The 22,928-nt window shown below is 53.2% G+C and overlaps 2 protein-coding genes across 4 annotated transcripts; one reads left to right on the forward strand and one right to left on the reverse strand.

Annotated features, from left to right (window-relative positions):
* The first annotated feature begins 13,674 nt into the window (after positions 1 to 13,674).
* LOC119112874 (uncharacterized) lies at positions 13,675 to 15,323 on the forward strand. Its single transcript, XM_037237166.1, has 2 exons — positions 13,675 to 13,995; positions 14,819 to 15,323. The coding sequence occupies exons 1-2, from the start codon at positions 13,848 to 13,850 to the stop codon at positions 15,298 to 15,300; spliced, it is 630 nt and encodes a 209-aa protein (XP_037093061.1). The 5' UTR covers positions 13,675 to 13,847; the 3' UTR covers positions 15,301 to 15,323.
* Positions 15,324 to 16,518: 1,195 nt separating this feature from the next.
* On the reverse strand, positions 16,519 to 22,748 carry LOC119112873 (myeloid differentiation primary response protein MyD88). Of its 3 annotated transcripts, none has more exons than XM_037237165.1 (8): positions 22,708 to 22,748; positions 22,054 to 22,172; positions 20,743 to 20,927; positions 20,265 to 20,369; positions 19,939 to 20,063; positions 17,989 to 18,157; positions 17,349 to 17,511; positions 16,519 to 16,901 (listed from the first exon to the last, which is right to left on the reverse strand). In XM_037237165.1, the coding sequence occupies exons 2-8, from the start codon at positions 22,170 to 22,172 to the stop codon at positions 16,550 to 16,552; spliced, it is 1,218 nt and encodes a 405-aa protein (XP_037093060.1). In that variant the 5' UTR covers positions 22,708 to 22,748; the 3' UTR covers positions 16,519 to 16,549. The 3 variants fall into 3 exon arrangements, with proteins under 3 accessions (XP_037093060.1, XP_037093058.1, XP_037093059.1); XM_037237163.1 differs by lacking the exon at positions 22,708 to 22,748 and adding an exon at positions 22,521 to 22,689; XM_037237164.1 differs by lacking the exon at positions 22,708 to 22,748 and adding an exon at positions 22,484 to 22,689.
* Positions 22,749 to 22,928: the final 180 nt, after the last annotated feature.

Consider the following 22,928-nt stretch of genomic DNA (forward strand, 5'->3'; position numbering starts at 1 on the left):
TTGGGCCTTCGACAACCGCTGTCAGTTCTATGGAAATCAGCACCCTTTGGCGTCCTCTTAGCGCTGATATTGTGTTGCAGTAGCGTACAAATGTTTGCGGTCTGACAGTCGACAACTAACGAAACACGCGCTCACTCGCTTCGCCCCGAAACCATTGTCTTCGCCTGGCGGGTTCCAGTGTTGCCATTGATGGTTCGGCACTCATTTCGCTCGTTGTCAGAGCTCCTCTCGATAAAAATTCGTAAGTCCCATTGTCTCCCAGGCGTTCTAGAACACTGAGGTTTTCCAGCGTCTTCAGTGCTACCAATGTGCTGGGTGAAGGTTGAGGGCAGTTAAGAACATTTCATAACCATAGTTTGGACCATACCTGAGACAGAGTTTCTTGTGCTATCTCCAAATAAGGCACATTCGCATTAGCTGAAGTAGCTTACGTGAGCACAACAAGATGATTATTGCTTTTCTTCCAGCGCCTAGCAGGGTCTGATACGCATATCAACATGGCGGCCCAGTGAACCTTTCCGCACCACTTCCTCCCCCCCCCCCCTTCCCCTCCCACCGCTCTCCTGGGCCCTCACCCATGGCGCGGCCGTCCATCCTCTCGCACAGCTTCCGAGAGGCTCCACCTGTTGCAGCCGCCGCCGCCGCCGCCGCCGCCGCCGCCGCCTGGTATTCCGGCCAGGTGCCCGGGGCTCCGGCGGGTGACCCACATACCAGCCGGCGGCGGCGGCGCGGCCGGCGCGTACGCGTCATTCACGCGTCTGCCGAACAGCAGAAAAACACGCCGCCGCGCGCCGCGCGCCCGCCACCCGGGGATGCGCACCACGCACGGGTGAAAGGAAGACAGACCAGCGCGCTGGCCACCGCCGGGGCGGGCACTGACCTTGTTTCTGACCGATGGACGGAATCGGGAGAACGTTCTGCAGGCGGGCATGTCAGGGCTTGGATGGGAGGGTGCTGGCGACTTGAACGAGTTCAGTGGCTTCGGAGGATGCTCGTTGGGCCAGGAGCAGCGCATGGGCCGCGCAGCGATGGCACGCTAGAGATGTACCGTTATGCTTAGAGGGTTGTTTGGAGCACAAATCTCCAGTGATTTGGATCAGTTTGATGCGAGAGTTATGGCGCGTTCAGTAAATACGCTTTGCTTAGATTTTAATCACCTCTGAGGGGCGATCGGACAAAAGATTGTTTGTCGCCTTGCCGTAACAGGGGGTGAGAATGTGCATGAATGCGAGTGAACAGACATCCGTAAGCATTCTAAATGTGACATCCAGCACAGCAGCAGTGACATCTCTCAGATCAATATGATACAGACCAGTTTTTCTGGAGGCTGTGGTGAAGTCAAGGGTGACATGATTAGCAGATATCGGCCCAGGAAGACCTGGACGGGGTCCAATTATAAGCCAAGGCGAGTGTTGGCTTTTTCATATCACGCAAAGACGCCCGTCCTTGAAGACCTGCATAGTATCTTGTGACAAAAAGCACAGGATGTATATCGTTGGTGGTTCTGCCATACTCGTATTTACCTCACTTTCTTTGGCCTACATTTACGTCCCTTTCGCTGCCTTCACAGTCGAAGGAATTGGAGGTTGTAAATAAATATGCTTGGAGCTAATGTAAAAAGCGCAACAAACAGACACCACTTGCTATATTCCCTTAACATCTGACAAAAAAACGAAATGCGCGTGCATTTTGGCGTTGAAATCAATGGTCGAAGCATTATATTGGTGTCCAATTCGGCGACATACCATGCCCGATTAACTGAGGACATAATTAAGCTCCGTTGTGAGAAACGCGCTCCACTGAGAATTGTATTCCTTACAACTGCTCAGTGATCGTTTCTTTTGATATCTTACATTCATCAGCCCAGTTGATAAGAATAATAAATACTATGTGAGGTAATCATCTTCTTCCCGCTCAACGACACGACGATGTTTATAGTTTCCCCATGTGACGTTTGTTTTATGATCTCATGAATAGTTGATGCAGCTCCCTCTGTGTTCACGATATTTTGCGAACTGTCCGATGCATTGTAACGAAATTTGGGTTGTTTTCAGTTGCTTCAACCTAACCGCCAAACGTAATTTACTGTCATAAGTGCCTAACTGATGGCCTTTTTATCTCTGCATAGCGAAAATTTAATTAAAAATTCGCTTTGACAACGCACTCTCACCTCTGTGCGCATAACACTTTCCTTTCCGGTGGACTCCAGGATGCGATGATGCAGCATACCGGCTTTGGCTTTCATATTTCAGATGATTTGACCTCCCCTCCCCCTGCCCTTGTTCTTGGAGGCGGCACAACTCAAATCAGTTTTCTTTTCCTTCCTTAATACGCGTCTCAAGTAGCCCGCTTGAATACCCTCCGCTCGGGTGGAGGGACCAATTTGACCCCCTGTGATTTCAGAAACTAGGAGGGCTAGAGACGCCAAATTGATAGACTCTATTGGCATGTAGGTAAACTCACTTGTGCCACAATTTGAGGTTTTAGGGTCATGACCCCTCGCAACAAATATGGTCAAAACAAAGAGTAAACCTCCAGACTTTCCTCATGGAACCACCGTAAACCTAGATATCTGTTTAAAGAAAAAGGCCACTGCTGCTAATTTAAAAGGTTAGTGACCGTTTGTGACTTTCCGAAGGTCCGTGATGACCAAAATCATACAAGACTGCTTTGATATTCGCATTTAGATAAGTGCCAAGTATTACGCTGAGTACTATATTCCTAAAAAAAATGGCCTGTTTGATTTTAGGTCAAGTGACGTATTCTGGCCCTTTAAAAATTTCATGGAAGAAGTATAACGCAGTTCCTGTTTTCAGTAATTTAATATGAGCACCAGAACTACCCCATGAAACCACCCCCTCTGCAGATTATAAACAGGTTGATTTGATGTGGGTCTGACCCCTCGCCCATGATCTTAGGTGAATGGGATTTGTTAGTTCAGTTGTTATGCTGCCTGGGACATTAGCACAAAAATGTGTGGCTTCATCTCACTCTCCGTTTTTGCACAAGACTTAATGATTCCCGTAGAAACTGCCTTCGCTAAAGCCATGCTTGACTTTGACCTGCCGTAGGCCAGTGACCTTACAAAGGCTTATTTAAATTTATTTTTACCAAACAATTCGCTATTCAATTATCTACAGTTATACAAAGTTTGGCTATACAAAGTTTCGGAAATAATTTCGGAAAATCTTTGTGGGGGGCAAATTGACCTTAAACCTAACTGAGTGCTTGTTAATATTCACATGTGCATATATCTTCCTACATTTTCTATACATGGCACCATGGTGGTGACCATGGCACCATGGCACCACGGCACCATGGTGCTGGCAAAGAATTGAGACTATCATTCATTTCAACGCCATTTGCGAAGACTAAACGCGCCGTTTTTGCCATAAACATCAACTAGTTGTGTAAATATTAGTTGAAATGCAAAGCCGTATATCCAGATACCGGCAACCATTTGTCACGACATGCCAGTAGTGGCGAACTGTGATGAGCTCCACACCATTTGGGAACTGTTGCTAGGTTGCAGTAGCCATGCTCATGTTGCAGCTGTCTTATTCACCGTAATATCAGTTGCTCCTCTACACGAAAGCAGTGCATTTGATTCAACATCAATCAACATTTTGGCAACAGTATAAAATTGTATTGGAGGTTCTTCAAATACCGAGCTATGGAACAATCCCAACGCGTCCCATGCGCCATTAGGCCATCAGGAGCCGTCGCATGTTTTATATCATATGCTGTAAGTGGTCTAAGAAAAAAAACAGCAAAAAACGCGCGGGAGCAGCATCGCCCGCCTAGAAAAGCGTTCAAGGCCGTCCCACTTCCCTGCCTCAAGTAAGCCGAACGGTTACTGTACATTCAGCGCGCGCATCAGCACCATTGCGTTAGTCATCCTCGACGGCATTGGCATGTGGCAGTTAAACCCGTAAAAAGCAAAAAGATTAAATCCACTACATGGAGCACTAAGCAAAAGCAAGTGGGCTTACCCACTAAAACGCATGATAGAATGCACTCACTTTTGTCTTCTTCGTTCTGATGGTGACGAAAATTTAAGGCAATCTAGCCCTTCACCCGCTCACCCTCGTCCCTCTACGCCTGCAGGTAACCATAACGGGCTCAGTAGCTATCATTCGCGAATGACTTAAGCACCGCGTTGGTCATCGGAAGAAAGATTAATGAAGACGAACAAAACGGCACGAGTCTAATACATACACGCCTGTTCTCGGGCTAAGCTAGGTCAACAGCTCATCCAGGAGGCATCATTCTTAATGTGTTGAGGCTTATGACATTCTGCTTAAAAATATGCCCGCTAGGCTCCAGGAAAATCTCGAGGTTTTAGGTCTGATGGAACGTTTTAGATATCTTGATAAATTGGAAACATTCTTCATCCTTTCGGCGTTCATCAATCAATTAACATGCATGGCGACTGGGGCTACGAAACGGAGCTATCCGCCGTCGAAACATGGGCCGACTCGATAATTCCCAATAATTGGCATAAGTGAACCAAAAGTCCAATGCTCAGAGACGCCTCGATGCGAGCAAAAGTATGACGAGTGGCGTTTTGTATGCTGATATATGATTCCACCGAGCGTAAACATGCAGGAGGGCTTGCGAGACTGCATGATACATCATGAACGGACAGAGAATATGCGTGTTTTACACTTGAAACGACAGGTGCTAATGGAGATGTTTCTTCCCCTTCTCGACAAGGTGTATGCATGATTTCAGGTCTGTCGTTTGGTCACTAATGAGGCAAAAACTTTTGGTGGTAGCATCCGAAATTCGATATATTCTACATAAGCGTGGTGAGAGAATAATTTATGTGACACTTTGGCCCAGATCAGACCACTGTGCGTGGTGCAGCCCGAGCAAACCTGCCCACATTGGCTGGCTTGATTCGCTGCGAGCGGCACAGTATTACCACACTCTTTGTCTGAGCCCCGCAACTAAATTGATCCGAGATCCATATCGTTGAAAAGAGCAGAAATCCGACTGTCCAGCATCGTACACGGCGTACGTTTGAGGGGTCGCAATTTGTGCGTGGAACTTGACCGAAATGATCTTTTCCCTCGCCGAGGTGGGCGGCTGCATGTCATTTGAAAGTTTGAAGACTGGGAAAATGCCAACTGTGCTGTGGTTGGCCATTGGAAATGTGGCAGCTACAAAACGTCGGGAAGAGCCAAAAAACCAGAGTGCATGATCATATATAGGTTGTACTGAGATATGCATTGGGCTTCTGTTTTGTTTTTTGTCTATGTTGAAAATTGCTATGCTACCCTTAAATGTATACCAATGCATATCGCATATATATATATATATTATATCTATATCTACTATATATATATATATATATATACATTTATATATGTATATATATACATAAATTTACATATATATATATATATATATATCTATATATATATAGTCTGGTGTGGTGTGTGTGTGTGTGTGTGCGTATGGGTGTAAGTGTCAGTGTTTCACAAAATTACGAAACTTGATGCCGTCATCTGGGTTCAAAATAATGTCATGTCCTTCACCCAGTTTGACCGTGTCTTTACAGATCAAGAGATATGATCAGACCCCGTTGATAAGAATCCTACCTAACCACTCGTCTTGCATCAAGTAAGGCGCACATGCCGAAGTTTCGGCGGTGATGATGATGTCAGCTGTATAGTGCCAGCTGCTCCGAGGTTTGCTTAGCCAAGAACTGACAGAGCAACCATAGCTGCGCCACCCAGATGCGTTCTGGCTACAAACTCCGCAGCTACCTGCACAACACGCCCATGCTGTAGGAGCTGCTCACTAACCCAGGAACGTCTGGCAATGCTTCCCGACAGTCAGTCTGCAGTCGCCAGGGTGTCTGTCCGCCGCGCCGCCGGCGGCCGCGCGGCGGCGAGCGCACAGGCACCGTCGGCGTCGACAGCCGGGGTCGGGCGCCGCCCGCGCCGGAGTCGGTGACCTGGCGTGTCACCGCGCCGTCCCAGACCCGCGGCCGTGAGCGAGGTTTCACCAGGACGGTCTGCCCGAGGGTGCGCCAGCCGACGGCCGGCGCCCGAAAAACGCGGCCGGGATGACAGCGCCGAGAGAAAAAGTGACCGACCCAGATCTATTGTTTAACTCTCACTCGGAAGGTGTCCGTGGCCGAAGACGTCAGTCGGATAGGAGGCGCCGACGGCGGAGACCGTGAAGGTCGACATGGATCCGCGGAAAATGGGCCGGCCAGTGCGCCCGCGGCGGCCGATCCTTGTCCGCCTCAGCACGGTGAAAAGCCAAGCCAAACGAAGTCTGAGGTGTGGGTGGCCTACTCCCGGCGTACGACCAAACAGCCATTCTGGTGAACTCGGCTTTAACAAGAGAGATTTGTTAATTAAGGCTCAAAGGAAATGCCCCTCCGAGTGAGCAGAATAGTCGGATGGCGTTACTACAGAGAAGATGAAGTAAAAATAGGAGCGGAAGAAGAGACGAGAGAGGAGAGAGGAGAGAGAGAGAGAGAGAGAGAGAGGAGAGGAGAGAGAGATAGAGAGAGAGAGGAGAGAGATGGAGGAGAGAGGAGAGAGAGTAGAGAGAATAAGGGAGAGAGATAGAGAGAGAGGGAGAGGGAGAATGAGCAATGACAATGTGCGTACGTGAATCGATTTTAATGCAACGTTGATTGATCAGCACATAAGTCAAGTACGGATAAAACGAAAATAGTACTAAGTCGTAATTGACATTAAGTCTTCACACCCTCTTCAGTTACTGGTAAATATCAGATATTGGTCCAATATTCCCCCATCCACCCAGATATGCTACCAAGTGCCAGAGCGACGTACCATGATTGCCTTAGTTTCGCACGATCTGCGTCAAAGGTTAGGTGGCCGACCGCAGGCGCATGTGTTCAGTCCCAGACCATCCCCTGTCTGAGCGTCGACCCTGTAGCGTATCTGCGGTTGTATGCTGCATAGCCCGTGACATTCATCACGAAATCAGGTATGCTATCGCACCCCCTGCCACCGGCTGTTGGACACCATCTCAGAAATGCCGGCCACAGTGTGTTGACACCAGGACAGAAACAGTGGGTCAGCAGGAGAGGAGAGGTGGTGTGCGATGGGCGACGCTCACGCCGTACGGTGCGAGATGTAACTTTTTAGGATGGGAAATGAAAAGTAGGCGATCAGAACTCATGATCTCATGAAAGGTGGACCCAACTCCGTACTCCTCATTAGGCGTTACCTGCATCATGACAGACTAAATCTTCCTTCTAAGGACGATCCGAAGGACGAAATCTTCTTCAAAATGTGAATAAGTGGAAGCGTAAATCATGCACTTAAAACGCGGCAAATGGTTGGCGATAACTAAAATATATAGGAATATATAAAATAAAAGCACGGTAATCAGGCAACCCGCACGGGATCTTCTTGAGCCTCAGACGCTTTCCTTTCGGAGTGGGGGGGGGGGGGGAGGGGGGTGGAACTTCTACGGGTTGCTGCGGGACCAGCATCCTGGGTGACCTACACTCAAAGCGGATCCAAACTTCTGATCTCCGACAGCCGATCGCAGACGGCCATCCGGTGGTGCCCACCGGCAACATCACGCCCGGATCTCAGACCACGACGGCCGGATCTGACCTCTCGGACTCCGTCGAATCTGACCTCTCGGACTCCGTCGGATCCGACCTCTCGGACTCCGTCGGATCCGACGTCTCGGAATTCGTCGGATCCGACGTATCGGACTCCGTCAGATCCGACGTCTTGGACTCCGTCGGATCCGACGTCTCGGACTCCGTCGGCCGTCTTACCCTGGGCCGCCAGTACAGCTAGTCTGAAGGCAGAGCCTGCGCGGATCAGCTGAATCCTGCCAGTGATGTGGTCCGCCAGCTCCTTTGGATGGCAGACGCCGGCCAGTAAACTGTAGGCGACCAGCAGCATCTGCAGGTGACTGGAACAGTGACAGTGGTCTGCCGGTAGCCGTCGGGCCATCCCGGCCAGCGACCTGCCGGTATCCGTCGGGTCATCCCGGACAGCGACCTGCCGGCACCCGTCGGGTCGTCCCGGCCTGCGACCTGCCGGTACCCGTCGGGTCGTCCCGGCCAGCGACCTGCCGGCACCCGTCGGGTCGTCCCGGCCAGCGACCTGCCGGCACCCGTCGGGTCATCCCGGCCAGCGACCTGCCGGCACCCGTCGGGTCGTCCCGGCCAGCGACCTGCCGGCACCCGTCGGGTCATCCCGGCCAGTGACCTGCCGGTACCCGTCACCGGCGGCCGAGCCTGGCCCGCTGTCTCGGTGCCGTCGCCGGGTCATGGCGCAACGGGCCGCCGGCGCGGCGCGAGCTGCCTGCCGTTGCCCCACGACCCGCGGCGGCCGGCGGGCACGGGTGCAGCCGGCTCCGTCTCGCGCCGGCACCGGCCCGACCGGCCCCGCTCTCCGCAGTTGCTAGCCCGCCGCGCCCGACACCGGGCCGGACCTGACCGGGCCGCCGGCGCCAGCTGACCGAATGACAGCAGCTGGCTCCGCTGCATCGGCCGCCGTCACGGCCGCGGGCGATCTCTTCGAAAGCGCAGTCACCCCGCGAACGCGGTGAACCGTGACCAGGAGCTGCAACCGTGCTGCAGGCAGCCGCCTGGCTACTTGGGTTTGAATTATTTTTCTTCCTGGCGCGCGCTGGGCCGGTGGAGTGCAGCATAGGTTGCCTCTGGAATGCTGAAATATTGTCTTTTCTTGCGAGACGCATGAGGACACTTGCGTAAGACTGTGGGAGATATCACATGCGCAGGCGTGCCTCCTGCAGCTTTTTAACAGTGACCGCTGCGTTGTGCAGGGGATGAAACAGCGCTCGTGCAGCCACCCGCGCAGAAAAAGGCGCTCGTTTTCTGCGGCGTGGGATGGAGGCTCGGCGCGGCAGGCGCTCGGCTCTGGAGACCACGCGAGGAGAGCAAACGGACCGTCGGGAGTGACGGGCGACCCTGCACCTCCGCCCCGCGAGCAGGCGGGAGGCTCCGTACTGAGCGTCCCCCCCCCCCCAACCTGATGGCAGCCGGGCGTGACGGACAAGTGGCGATCGTGGCGCAGACAGCGCCGCACTCCGCTCACACCCACCGCGCTTGACTCAGGGGCGGCAGACCGTAAATCACCAGCGGCGACCCAAGCTGCGTCGCCCCACCAGGCTGTCAGCAGGAGCCGATCGAAACCCTTTCAGTTTCGCGGCAGAAGGGCGGGGCGGGGCGGGGGTTCCTATGTTGTGCCAAGCTGGCAGCTGCGGTCAACTGGGGCGTCACGAGACGGGGTGAGAGACCGCGGCGGCGCGGCTCCGGCGTGGGCAGATGTGTCTGTGGCACGCACGCCGCCCGTGATTGGTGTGCCTGCGACTCAAGGCTGCGCGAGATTGTCCAATCCGCCGGACAGAACTGGAGCGTGCAGCCGGTCACGGAGTCAGCTGCGGGGGAAGTCGCGACGTCAAATGACACCGTGGGGAGGCAAGCTGACAATTGGGCCCCTGCAACAAAGGCCACCATGACACTGACATCCGAAACTAGCCGCTGGAGGGCGTTGGTAAGACGACTCGAAGAGAAGAGGAAACATGCCTTCGTGACTTACCCACGGCCCAGCAGTCGGGCTCGAATTGGGCAAGATAGGGCGGCAGCCACATCGTTCGCGTTAAGCAGGAAATATCTGACGCATGGCTTATGCATCCTTTGGCCAATTTCCCCGTTCTAGATCAAAGCCAGCCAGCAGTTCCATGACCGCCTGTACATCACGTCCATCGCCATCTACACCAAGCATATCACACATCACCACGGTCCTTCCCCCGACAACTGAGGACCCCGGATCCACGGGCGCGGAGCAGTGCGTAGCCGCGGTGCGGCCAGCGACTTCCTGACGTCAAGGCGGTCGCCCTGACCGTGTTCCGTTCGGGGCGGAAGCGAGTGACATCCGGTCGGGTGCGGGGTCGAGGGCACACCAAAGACGGCTGGCTGGTACCAGGTCGCCGCATCGAGAAGTACGCTGAGCGCCTGGGCACGGCACCAGGGTACTTCAGGAACGCGGAACATTGCAGTGCTCTACCCCGTTGCAGGATCAAACAACTCGACTTTAAATCACTGCAACTTTATTTAAAACAGTGCTGAATCCGACTTGATGAGCAATGAAATCTCTTCATGTTGTGGTCGTCTTTCTGAGGCAATCGTGGGATGGGGACCTTGTCCTCTGCTAATAAAATTTAAGCCTGTTGCGGGAAAACACATGACAGCGTCTCCAATTCATCCCAAGTTGGTTGAAACCCCACGAACCTCGATGCTCGATGAGGACTTTTGACGGCCACTCCGTTTGCGTTGTTCGGACGATGCCATCACGTTCGCCTGTCATTTTAATGTCGGCCTAATGGTTTTCTTTTGGTATCGCGTCTATCGGCCCCAGAATGAGCGCATTAAGTTTGCTTCAATTATGGGTGGCGCCGAGACCTTCCGTTTTTCTAGCGGGCCGCGCGCTCCGACGTACCATTCGTCATAGGAATTACTCAGATATGCAGTTTGTCATTCGGCCGTTGTCCTTACCTGGGAGTCTGTCCATCCTTTGCCGTTTGTCAGACTTGACAGGCTCGCCCGCCTCTTTTGGCGGACGAGCCTGTCTCTCTCTCTCTCTCTCTCTTGCGGACGTCTGCGGTCGTTTGAAGGGCGTGTATGACGGAGTGGCTAAAGCTCCAGAGCGGCCACAGTTCGTGTGTCCATGAAATATGGATTACAAGCGTGAGTAGATCGCAACCAAATGAGACAGATGATTCCCCCAATTCTGGCGAATTTGTGTAGAAGATTGCGGTCGCCGTCCAGCCAAACAGATCTATCATCTAATTTCGTTTCCTGCTTAGGAGGCATATGCCCGACCAAGCAGGCATACCCGGGAGCCTGTATGTGCGCGCGGTGGGATGCGCGTGGCCAGATCGCGCACTGCCGAGCTGGCCACGTGTGTTGGGGGCGGCCCAGCCAATAGAGACATTTGCTTGTACCATTTCCTTTACTCATCCACCCACTACCCATGGGGCTGTGCCCACACTCACCCGCTACCCATTACTAATCAGTTGCATCCACTTGCGGCCATCCCCTTGTTATTATTTTTCGAGCAGTTGTGCTCTAACTTATGGAAGAGTTAAAAAAACTTTTAAAGAAAAGAAGGGATCTTGTTCTTTAACCCTTTGCGTTGGTAGTTGCCCAAGCAGAGTGAGTGGGGCTAATAGGACTAAAATAAACGCAAGCAGTAAAATTGTGGGGATTTTTTTAAGCTTTTGCCCTTGATTTCATACGTGATTTTACCCCACCCGTACCCATACCAGTAATTTTCCCAAAATCTACAACCAACTCGGCCCGTTACCCATGCCATATGGGTACTTATTGGTTTAGCTTGTCCGTGAAGTCTTCTAAACATCAAACCCCAAAAGCTCATTATGTTCCAAAACAGTGCAACTCTGTTGATAAGAGGCGGGAACTTGTTTCACATTTTGGCATGACACGTATACCACCAGACACCTCACACAGTGAAGGAGACATAGCTGTTGTGTCCGTTCCGCCATTGTCTTAGCGCCTGGCAGATTCAAACATAACCCGTCAGAGAATTCGGCATAATCCGAAATCACATATAATACAAAATTACAAGTCTGCCGCCCAACTCGAAATCACATTCGTACCCGTAGTGGCACCAACTAGAATCGTACCCGTGCTGACACCAACCCGGACCGTACCCGTGCTGACACCAACCCGGACCGTACCCGTGCTGACACCAACCCGGACCGTACCCGTGCTGACACCAACAAGGACCGTACCCGTGCTGACATCACCAGGACCGTACCCGTGCTGACACCAACCAACAACGGCGTACCATCCCGGTATCGTCGGACTATCTGATGCGTCGCTAGAGCCGACCGCCTCGGCCGCTCGGCCACGGAGAGTGGCCGCGGGAGGCGCGTGGGCGGCGGCGGCGGCGGCGGCGGCGGCGGCCCGTCCGTCTGACGAGCCGTCGGCCGTCCGCTGACCCGAGCTGCCGCCGCCGCCGCCTGTCTGTTGACACAGACGCCTCTTCGGGCCGAGCGGGGCGCGCCGAGCAGCGCGTACCGAATGCGGGTGTCGCGGACGCCGGGGTTTGCTGTCCGCGTGGTGCAGCTAGACGTGCCGGGCGTGATTTTGAAGGCAGTGTTTGGCTGCCACCTCAGCATGATGGTCGGGTTTGGATGGCATGTCGGTGTGACGGCCGGTTTTGGATGACACGTCAATGTGGCGTCGCTCAGCAACCGCGGTCGCACTCGCCGGCGGCGGCCGTGGGACGGCGTCGTATTTCTGTCACTGAACGAGTCGCGGACGCTCCGGGGCTGCCGTTCCGTCTGGTCAGTTGAGAGTTTAGCTCGGCGAGCCACATGACAGCAATCCAGAGAAGGTGCACCTCACACGTTGTGGTTGCGTCGTAGCGTTGTGCAACAGAAAAAGTAAACTGTTCCTTTTCATCAGGGACGAAGAAAAAATGTCACTATTCAAAATTTACTTCCAACATGGATAGCGGGTTCGAACACTTTCAACACATTCTGTTCAGATGCACGGAGCGGTGGAGTCAATCTCTGCAGTATCCAGGTGCGGTACATCCCTGAGTTTACATATTTGCCATTCCATTTTCATAATAATTTTTACCTCCTCTAATTAGTGCTCGGATGAAGTGCAAATTCTGAAACGGCGTGCTAGGTCGGCAGGTTTGTAATTAAACGGAATGTCAGCGTCGCCGTTCTCGCAACCGCCTCGGAGACCGCCGGACGTCGCCGAGGCGGAGTTCCTGCGCCTTTCACCGAATCGCTGTCATTCTGCCGCAGCTGGGCGCAGGCTGGCTGCCGTGTCCACCATTTCACCCGTCTCCCAGTGGTCGGCGGGCACGCGTGTGAACGCAGCCGTGCCCCGCGGGCTGGCGTTCCCCGGTCCCGCGGGCCCTGCGGACTGTCTCCCGCCCGGGCGCTGCCGTGATGACGGCACTCGCGGTGAGGCAAGCCCCCCCCCCCCCCCCCTTCACGGTGATCTGTCAATACGTCCCCGCGGCGTCACGAGCCGGCCGAAATTGGCGGCCTAATGGCGAGTGATGAGCGGTGCCGTAAACCGAGAGCTAGCCGTGGGACGGCGAGTTGTTCGACGGTCTGGTGCGTTAGAACACAGGATGGTCTGACGGCCTGATCTGACGGTCTGGTCTGCTGGTCTGATGGTCTGGTGCGTTAGAGCACATGAGCGCAGACAAGGCCGGTCACACCAGGAGTTGGAATGGATTAGAGCTGCTAGACTTCTCCGAAGTATAACACAAGCTATGCGCGGGCCTGATGTGTTGTGACATTCAAAACCGCAAATACCGTTCAATTTTGGGTTCATTGTATATCTTGCGGTTGCCCTTATCAGAAGGTAGAATCGACACGCGGCGATGATTGCTGCAACTCACCACCGGTCTTTAATTCTGCAAGCCTTTTCACCGCCGCTGGTCTGATGCCATCAGGCTCCGCGGAGGTAGGTATGCTGGTCATTGGATATTGCCGGCATCAGGTTATGCAACGCAATCCAATCAGTGGCGTGTGCCGAGCCACCGTGTCGAAACGAGGAGATCCCGGCCAGGCTTTGCACGAAGTGAATCATCGAAATCAAGGCGTCGAACTCCCTGAACAGATAGCGTTTGATGACCGGTGACGTTCAAAATCGTCCTCCAAACCTCGGGACATGTGGTCACAAATTGCCGTGTGAGGAAATGTGCTCAGTGGACACGAGCCCTATTCAAGATGTTTGGTGGTTGCGACAACCACTTTCAGTTACAAAATTATGCGTGCGGCATTGAGGAAAAATCCCACCGAGTCTGACAGCCATGGGAAACGTTTGTGGTGGCAGCAAGCTCCAGGTACACATCCAAGAGAGTTTTACTTACGAGACCATTTTAGACCGCTACATCGATGCACACTTACAGGAACTCATTGCAAATGCTATGCACCTGACTGAACGATGCTCTACACAACGTAAGTACCAGTGAACTCTGCGGTTAAATCGCACCTGATCATCGATGGCCTAATGTGCTTAGTGTCCACCGCATTTGACTTAAGCATACGAGGTCAATAACCTAAGCCGAGCTTTGCTGTCCGTCGCTGCAAACGTTGAAGAGCTAGTCCGCAACTTTAATGTGCCTCCGACGAATTGAAAATTGCACAATATAAGCAAACATTACATTCCAAAGTTGAGCGATGCGCACTTCCGTAAAAGAAACAAATGCTACCAGACCACAGATAGACAAATGACATACGTTCCCAGTGATGATAATAGCACATGTCATAGTCCAAATAAGATACGCGCTGCCTTTGAAGCACAAACTCAGGCGCGGAGGTTGCATGTGCAGACAGTGAGCAGTTGGAAAAGTGATCGTTGTAGAGGCAGCAGCTCCGTCTCTATGTTTCAAGATTTCGAGCGCGAGGAAATGTTTCCCGGCAATAGGGGATACGTCTATTTTTGTTTCAGTATCAACGTTGTCAAAATTGGACATACGAATCAAATTGCTATGCTCCAGTTTGTCCCACTACAAGAACAAAACCATATCGTATAACATTTGGCAACTATATCGTGACAAACGTACAACTGAAAACATTCAGGCTCGGGTGATTCTCCAGAATAGGATGATTACGTGTCGATGCAGTCTCCGATCGGCAGACACGCCACTAGCATTGTGCATGCTCACTTTGTAGCACCCGGGCAGAGCCGCACAAATGCACCCACTAATGCAAATGCGAACTCGGGCAAAGCACAGCAGACGGCCCGGCTATGCGTTGTCTGACTGATTCTGCTCGGCAGCGACGATCGACACATCGACCTGGGCAGACCCGTCCAGCCTCCAGGTGACGGACCGGCTGGAACGGCGCCTCTCCATGCGGCAGGAGCGACGCCAGTCGCAGGAGCAGGACCAAACCCTCTTCAAAGTGCCGCAAAGTGACGCCGAGCACCGCGGCTCCGACAAGCACCTGCCCGACGCTGCCCAGGAGCGGCGCGGGTCTCAGTCTGACCTCGTTCAGGAGCGGAGCGGAACCGCGGCGCTGCCCGCCAAACCCAGTGGATCAGCGGCCGCGCAGAGGCCGTCGGGGGGCCTGAGCTCGGCAGCGGCGCCCGAGGCCGAGGTGCCCGTCAGGAAGACGCCCTCGCTGCCGCCGGTGGGACGGCGGTCGCTGCTGCAGGCGACGCCGGCCGAGCCGAACCGAGACGAGGCTGCGTCGCCGACAACGCCCGCGACGCGTTCGGACGGGGGTGGCGTGGGGCCTAGGTCGTTGCCGCCCATCTAGGGCCTCGAGTCAGGTCGCGAGAGAACACTTGGGTCACAGCCGCCCTCCTGAAGAAACGGGCTAGGTCAGGTCAGCTGGTATTGCGAACGATCCCTGCCGTTTATGTGAGAAGCCGCGGAGCAGGCCTGCGCTGTCCAATCGGAGGCTCTTCCGGACACCGACATGGGAGGGCGCCTGCTCGAAGTCCACCTTTCGGTTAACTAGTGGCCACAGAAAATGGTCCGCCCTGAGCCTAAATCTGCCACGCACCATCCTCTCAAACGTGGTTTTGGTCATGCAACCTTTGGCGTCAATTCTTCAATCAGTAAAAGGAGTTGTCAAAATCGTTTTTGGGGTTTAAATCCAGCATCATTGTAGTAGTTCGTCAGCCACAACGTAACTTTGCTTTCCTGTCCGTCGATTATTTCGACATAAGTATGTCAGTGGCGCTCACCAGCGATTCCCACCAACTTGATCCCAATAAAAGTCTTGGTACAAAAAATTATGTATTTCAACATTATTGATCTTATAAACATGTCGAAACCTGCCGATTTAACAAACCTCTAACGGTTGCAGTCGAGTGCCACTTCAGCAGTTCCACAAATCACAGGCCAGTGCCTCCGAAAGATCGCTGGGCCCCGGGTTCATCACAGGAGTCGGCCCACGGATCCGCGGCTTGCCGCCCGATCACACCTCGCACCAGCGCAGTGCTGCCATCTGGTGTCCAAATCGCAGTCCCGCTGACTAGATCCCGCGGACACCATCCTATTCGGAGTCAGCACCGAGGCGGCAGCGGCGGCCGAACGTCGTGAGTGGGTGCAGTCTGCAGTGCAGTCTGTGCAGAGACCGCCACCCGTTCAACCTAAAAATAGTCACATGTCCAACTGTTCGTGGCAACCACCAGAGCACGCCTGCTTTCCCAGGACCGGTGGCAACGACATCCCTTGCCTTGCAGTTGCACAAATCAGCTGAAGTCGATGCTTCAGTACAAAGTGACTTGCCGCCTCTCTCCATAACAAATGCACGCATATCCGGTGGTAATATTCCTACCTTACGACAGCAGACATTTCCACTAAAACAAAACGTAATCGAACGGCACCGCCACGTCAACAAGTACTGCCGGAGTCATCACTCGGCGGCCAGTGGGCCGCCTCTCGGGGAGCAGAGATCGGTCCGAAGTCATCCCGTGCCTCCCCCTCCCCTTCCCTGCTCACGCCTCACAGCGCCTACTGCGAGACCGCGCCCGTCCGTGGCCGGGCGGCTAGTCACATCACGCGGCCATCAGCGCCTTCGCCTCCTTCTTCTTCTCGCGCTTCGCCTTCGTCTTCTGCTTGTCTTTGGCAGTGAAGAGCTTGGGGCGGTGTGCGCGCCGTTCCTGGCCGGCCTTTCCGTCGGCCTCGCCGCCCACCTGCTGCTCGGCGGGGTCCGCGCTCTCGGAGCTACGCAGGCGGCTCTTGAGATTGCGCAGGAAGGCGCGGCCCGACCACGACGACTCGCCGGCCGACGTCTCGGCAGCGGGCGGGTCGTCCGGCGGTGTCGACGCGCAGCACGGCGTCGAGTCGCTGCGAGGTTTGGCGGCGGCCGGCGCCGGCAGCGCGTCCGTCACGGAGTGAGACGCTGACCTGCGGCGGCACGACTAGGCTAGTGGCGGGGGCTGGCACGGAGCGTCGCCAACACAGCACGGCGCAGCATCGAACACCGGACACATTGGGCGGGACGTGGACTTCTGACAGCACTTACTGCCCCACACGCCTGGCGGTCAGGACCCATCATTAACAGCAACTGGAGGCAGTCGGAGAACCATCTTCTGTAGCTATGTACGATCTCACCGCCGCCGTTTGCATCGCGCATACGTCTCATACGCAACGCCACCACGACGATTTAAACAAACGGTTTGCTTGTATTATCTAAAAGAATATGAACAATGGTGAATGGCCGCCTTAAAAATAGAGAGAGTGCCTACTCGTCAAACGGCAGATCTTGGGGAACAAGATAACCAGCTGAAAGCTAGCCGACACGCGCCTCAAGCCATGGTCGGACCACAGACGCGGCGATCGGCTAGTGGGTACCTGGTGCGGGTGACCATGGCGACACTGAGCGTCTCGTACATCTTGTCCCAGGCGTTGACGAGGCCCACGCCGCGCGTGAAGTCTAGCCGCGAGCAGTACATCAGGTACGACGGCAGCGTGCACTTCTGGTACACGCACGGCAGCAGCATGCGACCGCGCTTGTCTGCAGCGGCCACGGAGCGGTGGTCAGCCGACGGTCTGTACACCAGCCGCACAGCCGCGCAGAGGCACGGCGCGCCGGCCGCCCAGAAACACGCGACCGGGTCCCGCAGAGTGGAGGTGGCGGCAGAGTCCGTTCATATGGCGACATTTGCGGGAAATATCTACATCAGTTGGATGGCCGCCGATGGCGCATGCTGCCGAGGTGCCGTTGATATAACGGATTTTTTTATATCAAAACGTCCGTGACATCTAGTCACTTCTACACCAGCCAGGGCGGGGGTGATAACTTCCTAATTTTCTCATAACTGCAGGTACACAAATCACCACCTACAGTATGCGCGGATAACACCTACGTGAGGAAACAGAACCCAACAAAGACGCACCCAAAGATGTGTTTCTCAGTGTGAAGCCTCTGCCATAACACCCACGTCCCCACGGCGGCCACACACCGGACCCCTCCGTCTCCAGCAGTCCGTACCCAGTCCGAGCGCCTGCGCGAACATGGCCAGGAACTTGTTGACGGCCGACTGGAGGAACTGCGGCGATAGCACGGCCAGCACGCGGTGGCAGCGCGTCTCCATCAGCCGGATGATGCCCTGGTGCTCGAACGTCACGCCGGGCAGAAGGTGGCGCTCCTTATCACACAGCTGGCCGGCAGAGGTCAGCACAGTCAGGGCGTCACGCTCGGGCAGCACCCGGCAAGCGAGGCTACGAAACGCCTTCACAGGCGGCGATATAACACTGGCAATGTCCGCCCACAATGCGCAGACGCCGGCTAAATCGCATCTCTTATAGCCTCACAGGCAACGGTCTGCGCAAACGGATATCGGTATTGTTGCAGATGACATGTAACAAGAACACGTCCGCAAAAAGGCGGTAAATCCTTGCTATTTCGCAGAGATAGGTTCGCGGGCGTGGCGTTGCCAAAACGTTTGTCCCACCATTTTAGAAAAGATGCATTAAGTCATGTAGAGGAAATTTCTTCATTTCACTTTCCATGCCTGCAGTTATGTATTGTTTTGCACTCTTGTATGAAAAACCCTGGAGAACCGAGCGAGACCCCCGTCGTTTCCCCAGTACTTCCTGATATATTGAAGGTCACTTACTGTCGGACCGATCCCCTTCAATTCACGGCGCAGACTGAAATGGAGGTGACCATCTTCCCTCCCCCCCCCCCCAATTCAGAAGCAGCACGGACGGAACCAGCCGTGAAGCTGACGTCGGACGGGTCACAATCATGGACGTCACTCTCCGATCACGTGTCAATGAAAACATCAAGGCTGGTGTGCGTCCACGTGCAAACCTCCGCTTTTTCCATCAAAGTTCGTGCCGGAGGCCGGGTGTTCAACTCCTGATGAACTTTTGACGCCGGTATTAAACACATGCAGGATGACAGGTGGTAAAACCGCTGAAGTGCGCAGCCGGCATTGAGGACGTAAGCCTGCGCATTTTGCGCAGACGCAAGCTGTTCACTGCGGCCAAACCATGCGGAACGAGCCCCATGTTATTTTAGTGAGGTCGCCCGCAAGAAGCCAGCCGGTACGTTATGTGCCTCGAACACCGGACTGTGTTTGTGTCGGTGCCACTGTCAGCCAGGGCACATCGAATTGTGGGCCGAAACGCAGGTTTCAGACCTCAACCCTGGTTCAAATATTTTCCGGTGTAAGCATACGTTTTGGAGATCTATATACCTTAAGATATGACAACTTATAATTGAGTCTTGGCTTATTCATAAGAGCGCACTTTTGCCCATTCAACCGGCGTTGGTCTTCTTCGGCGGAGCGGCGTTGGCCGCAGCAGTTAACATCACGCGAAGAGCGACGGATGAGCGGAAACGACCACACGCCGGGAAAAAGGGCCTCGAAGTGCTTTATGTAATCAAGCTGCACAGAATAGCGGTAAGTTTGAGCGCATACTTTCCTAGGTGGAATTTAAAGATTAATCCTTGGAACGGCATTCGCAGTCACAGCAATACCATCTAGATACCACTAAAATTTGGTAGGTTCGTTAACATATACGCCCGGCGATTCCGCAAAATCGCATGCATTCATTGCATAAACCGTTCGAAAGTACTACTTACAATACAACACTTGGTCTTTCGCCCCCCCCCCCCCCTCCCCGCCACCAGCTGGCCACCGCCTCGTGTTTTGCTACGTGTCGGCAGTATCGAACCGAAGTGCTGCTATAGTTCTGTATGGAACTAACCTGCATGCATATTTCTGTATTTTCAAACTGTTTACATACTTGAGACCAAAGTCCCTTATTACATCAGCCTGTACGTAAAGTTCCCTGGCAGATTGCACTGATGCTTTCTGCTTCTTGCAACCCAATTTCTGCAGCGTAATGCACACGCGCGAAATGTACGGTCATACCGGAGCAAATCACGTAAGCGCTTCAAACAAGCCGCACCTGACCCAGCTCGGCGTACCTTGATTCCCCTGGCTTCCATACGCTCAATGATTTGCGCTGCGAACTCAGTGTCACCGTCGTCGTAGAGGAGGAAGGCATCGAAGGTGGGGAGCGGCCGGCCGGCGCGCAGACATTCGGCATCACCTTCGGCAAAAAATGGCATGCCATATGTCAGGCTGCTCACGAGCAACAGCGTTCCAAGCACCGACGTTAGGCTCGCCCAGATCTCTGTCTGAGTGACATGAAATCGCACCCACACGTGCCTGAGACGAGAGCGACGCAACACATCCCGGTGCACACAGTAGTTAGCAGCAGATGATTAGACAGCCGACACGACGGACTAACCGACGCAGAGCAGGTCAGCGTCGTTCAGGCCGGGCAGCAGGGAGACGGCGCTGCTGGTAGCGGCGGATGAGCTCAGCCGCTCCTGGTACAGCCTCACGTCGTCCTCTGCCGGAGCCGCCCACCGGTCACCAGCAGCTCGAGCTCATCAGGGCAGCGGCACGTCGCTGACGTACCAGCGGCGCGGCGCGACACGAACCGTCACCCGAGGAAACGTTGCTGTCGTTGCTAAAACTTAGATGGGATGGCAAGAAGCACAGTCTAACACTCAACAGTTTGGTTAGTGAATATCTAGATGCACACACAGATCAAGCCAATTTCAGACATACCTTAAATCGACTCAGCAGTGGGACACCCAACGACCTGTTCCCTGAACCAGATGACCCTCACATTCCAGTGCGGCGCATACTCCCGCCACACTCCCCACACCTGACACCAGCCTGCCACATTCGGTCGCCCAGGCCAGGCCCGCGGCACCCACCGATCATGTAGCGGGCGTCGTCCTGCACATCCCACCGGCCGACGTCCTGCAGGGCTCGCCAGAGATCGGCCACGGGTCGGGCGCGGCACCGCTCCAGCAGCGCCACCGTCGGACTGGCCGACCGTCCCAGCTGCTGCACCACGTCGTTGTCGCAGTCCAGACACTGCGCCACGCCGCGCCAGTCCCTGCGGCGTGGGCGGCGCCGGTTGGGGGTCATGACGCGCCCGGTCCAGATCCGCAGACAGGATGAGCCATGAAGCTCACAGGCAGTGGGGCGATTTTGGACTTGGTTTTATGTGACTAGGGTATACAACATGGCTCAGTGCCATGGAGGAGTCCATTGAAAATCTGTTGGGTGACTGGGTGATTTTTAGACTTAAGTTTGCACATCCAGGGCATACAATAGACTGCTAAAGAAAATCTAACTTACTGAAGTGTTCATAACTTTGATTGTTTGGATCCTAAATGCAGGAGAGCATGCATAATTGATGCATCATAAGCAAACACACCTCATGCACATGAGTTATGATATACCTTTTGCACCACCACAGGCAAAAGGTTATCAAGATGTCTCATCTGACAATACCTGTAGCATCATGGCATTGGGCTGAAAATAGCTAGTAAGTACAGAATTGTTGGTTGACACCAAAGTCTTTACCAGTTTAAAAGCAAGCTTTCAATGATGTTAAACCACCCAAAATACACAAAAATAACCAACTTAAGGTAGCATGCAATCAAGCTCCATAAAGCAAATATTGTCAACAAACCTAAAAACACAGATTTGCACATCTAGGCAGCAGTTATTATAAAAACTGCTAAAATGTTATTCTGGAATCAAATATTTTTGTTTGATTTGTTGTGCCTGCCAGACACAGAGTGGACCACACATCACCATAAAAAATTGTGCCGCAAGGTCTTGTCCTTTCAACAAAATCAGAGCACATATGAGAACAAATATGAGGGGCACCCAATAATCATGAACTATGAATGGTGATTTGGTGTCTTAGGGCACATCAGCTGCTGTAGGTCATGCAGCTAATGAATGGTGATAGAAATCATCTTATACTGCTAATTCTACCTGCCTGATGTGATTTTTGAACTGCACTGCTAAAAAAGTTTAGTGCTTAAGTAAGAAGCTTACAGGACTGTGTAACCAAACATTATTTTTGTTACCTCAGCCATTTCATCAAACAAGCACAGAAGTAAGATCTGCTCAAAATGATTTGGTAGATCCTAAAATTAGCTTAAATAAAGGAAGAAGGGTTTGCAATAAACCCTTGATCACATTTGATCACATCTGAGTCAAATCACCTTGGAAAGCCATCATCTGATGGTAAGATTTTCTTTCCATTGAGCAACAATGCTAATTTTTCCTTTGTGATTTCTGTGAGAGCCACAATAGGGCTCTCTACTGTGTTGAGTTCATCCATCTGAAATGCAACATAGGGTGTTAATTTCAACTTGATCGCACTACGTTGTTTTCACAATTCTGAAGCAAACATGTATTCAGATTTTGCTATGTTTGATGTGTTCAGCTTTTGTGAAACATGAAATATTGTCATATAACTGTTTAATAACTCATTGCTACTAAGTTCTGAACTAAATGCCCACTAGGACAGTAACCAGCACTTAAAACAGTCATGCAACACATCATGCATGCCATAAGGATCATGTCCATGAATCCAGCACTACATTCACTAAGGACCCCACAAATGCTAGGATGCCAGGAAATGTGGTCCACCTGATTCATATTCCTTTAGCAAACCGAGCACTCCCACCCAAATCAGTTGTATCATATCTGTCGCCCTGTTGCTCTTAATGGCTTTGTTTCGCGCACACTCGCTAAACCACTATCAAATTGTTCGGACGAGCATGGCTCCAATTGCATCTTTTTGGCACCAACATTCACAAAAAACACAACCATTTTGCAACAATCTCGATGAAATAGGACAGAGGCCACTGAACCTTCTACACGTTCATTTTCCGTGCAACGCAACTCTCATGACATCACCTTCACTTCCCCGCAGAACGTGGGGCCATGCAACCGACTGTTACTAATGCGCAATTTAAGTCCCTAAGCAGTCATATTTGTAGCTCTGTGCAAAAAAAAAGTTGAAAACGATGGGTAATGCTTTGGATGACATCATTTATATTCGATATTAAGTTTTGTCCGCACAATTTGCATA

This window comes from Pollicipes pollicipes, unplaced genomic scaffold, assembly GCF_011947565.3.
Source record: "Pollicipes pollicipes isolate AB1234 unplaced genomic scaffold, Ppol_2.1 Scaffold_7261;HRSCAF=8764_pilon_pilon_pilon, whole genome shotgun sequence".
Lineage (NCBI taxonomy): Eukaryota > Metazoa > Arthropoda > Thecostraca > Pollicipedomorpha > Pollicipedidae > Pollicipes > Pollicipes pollicipes.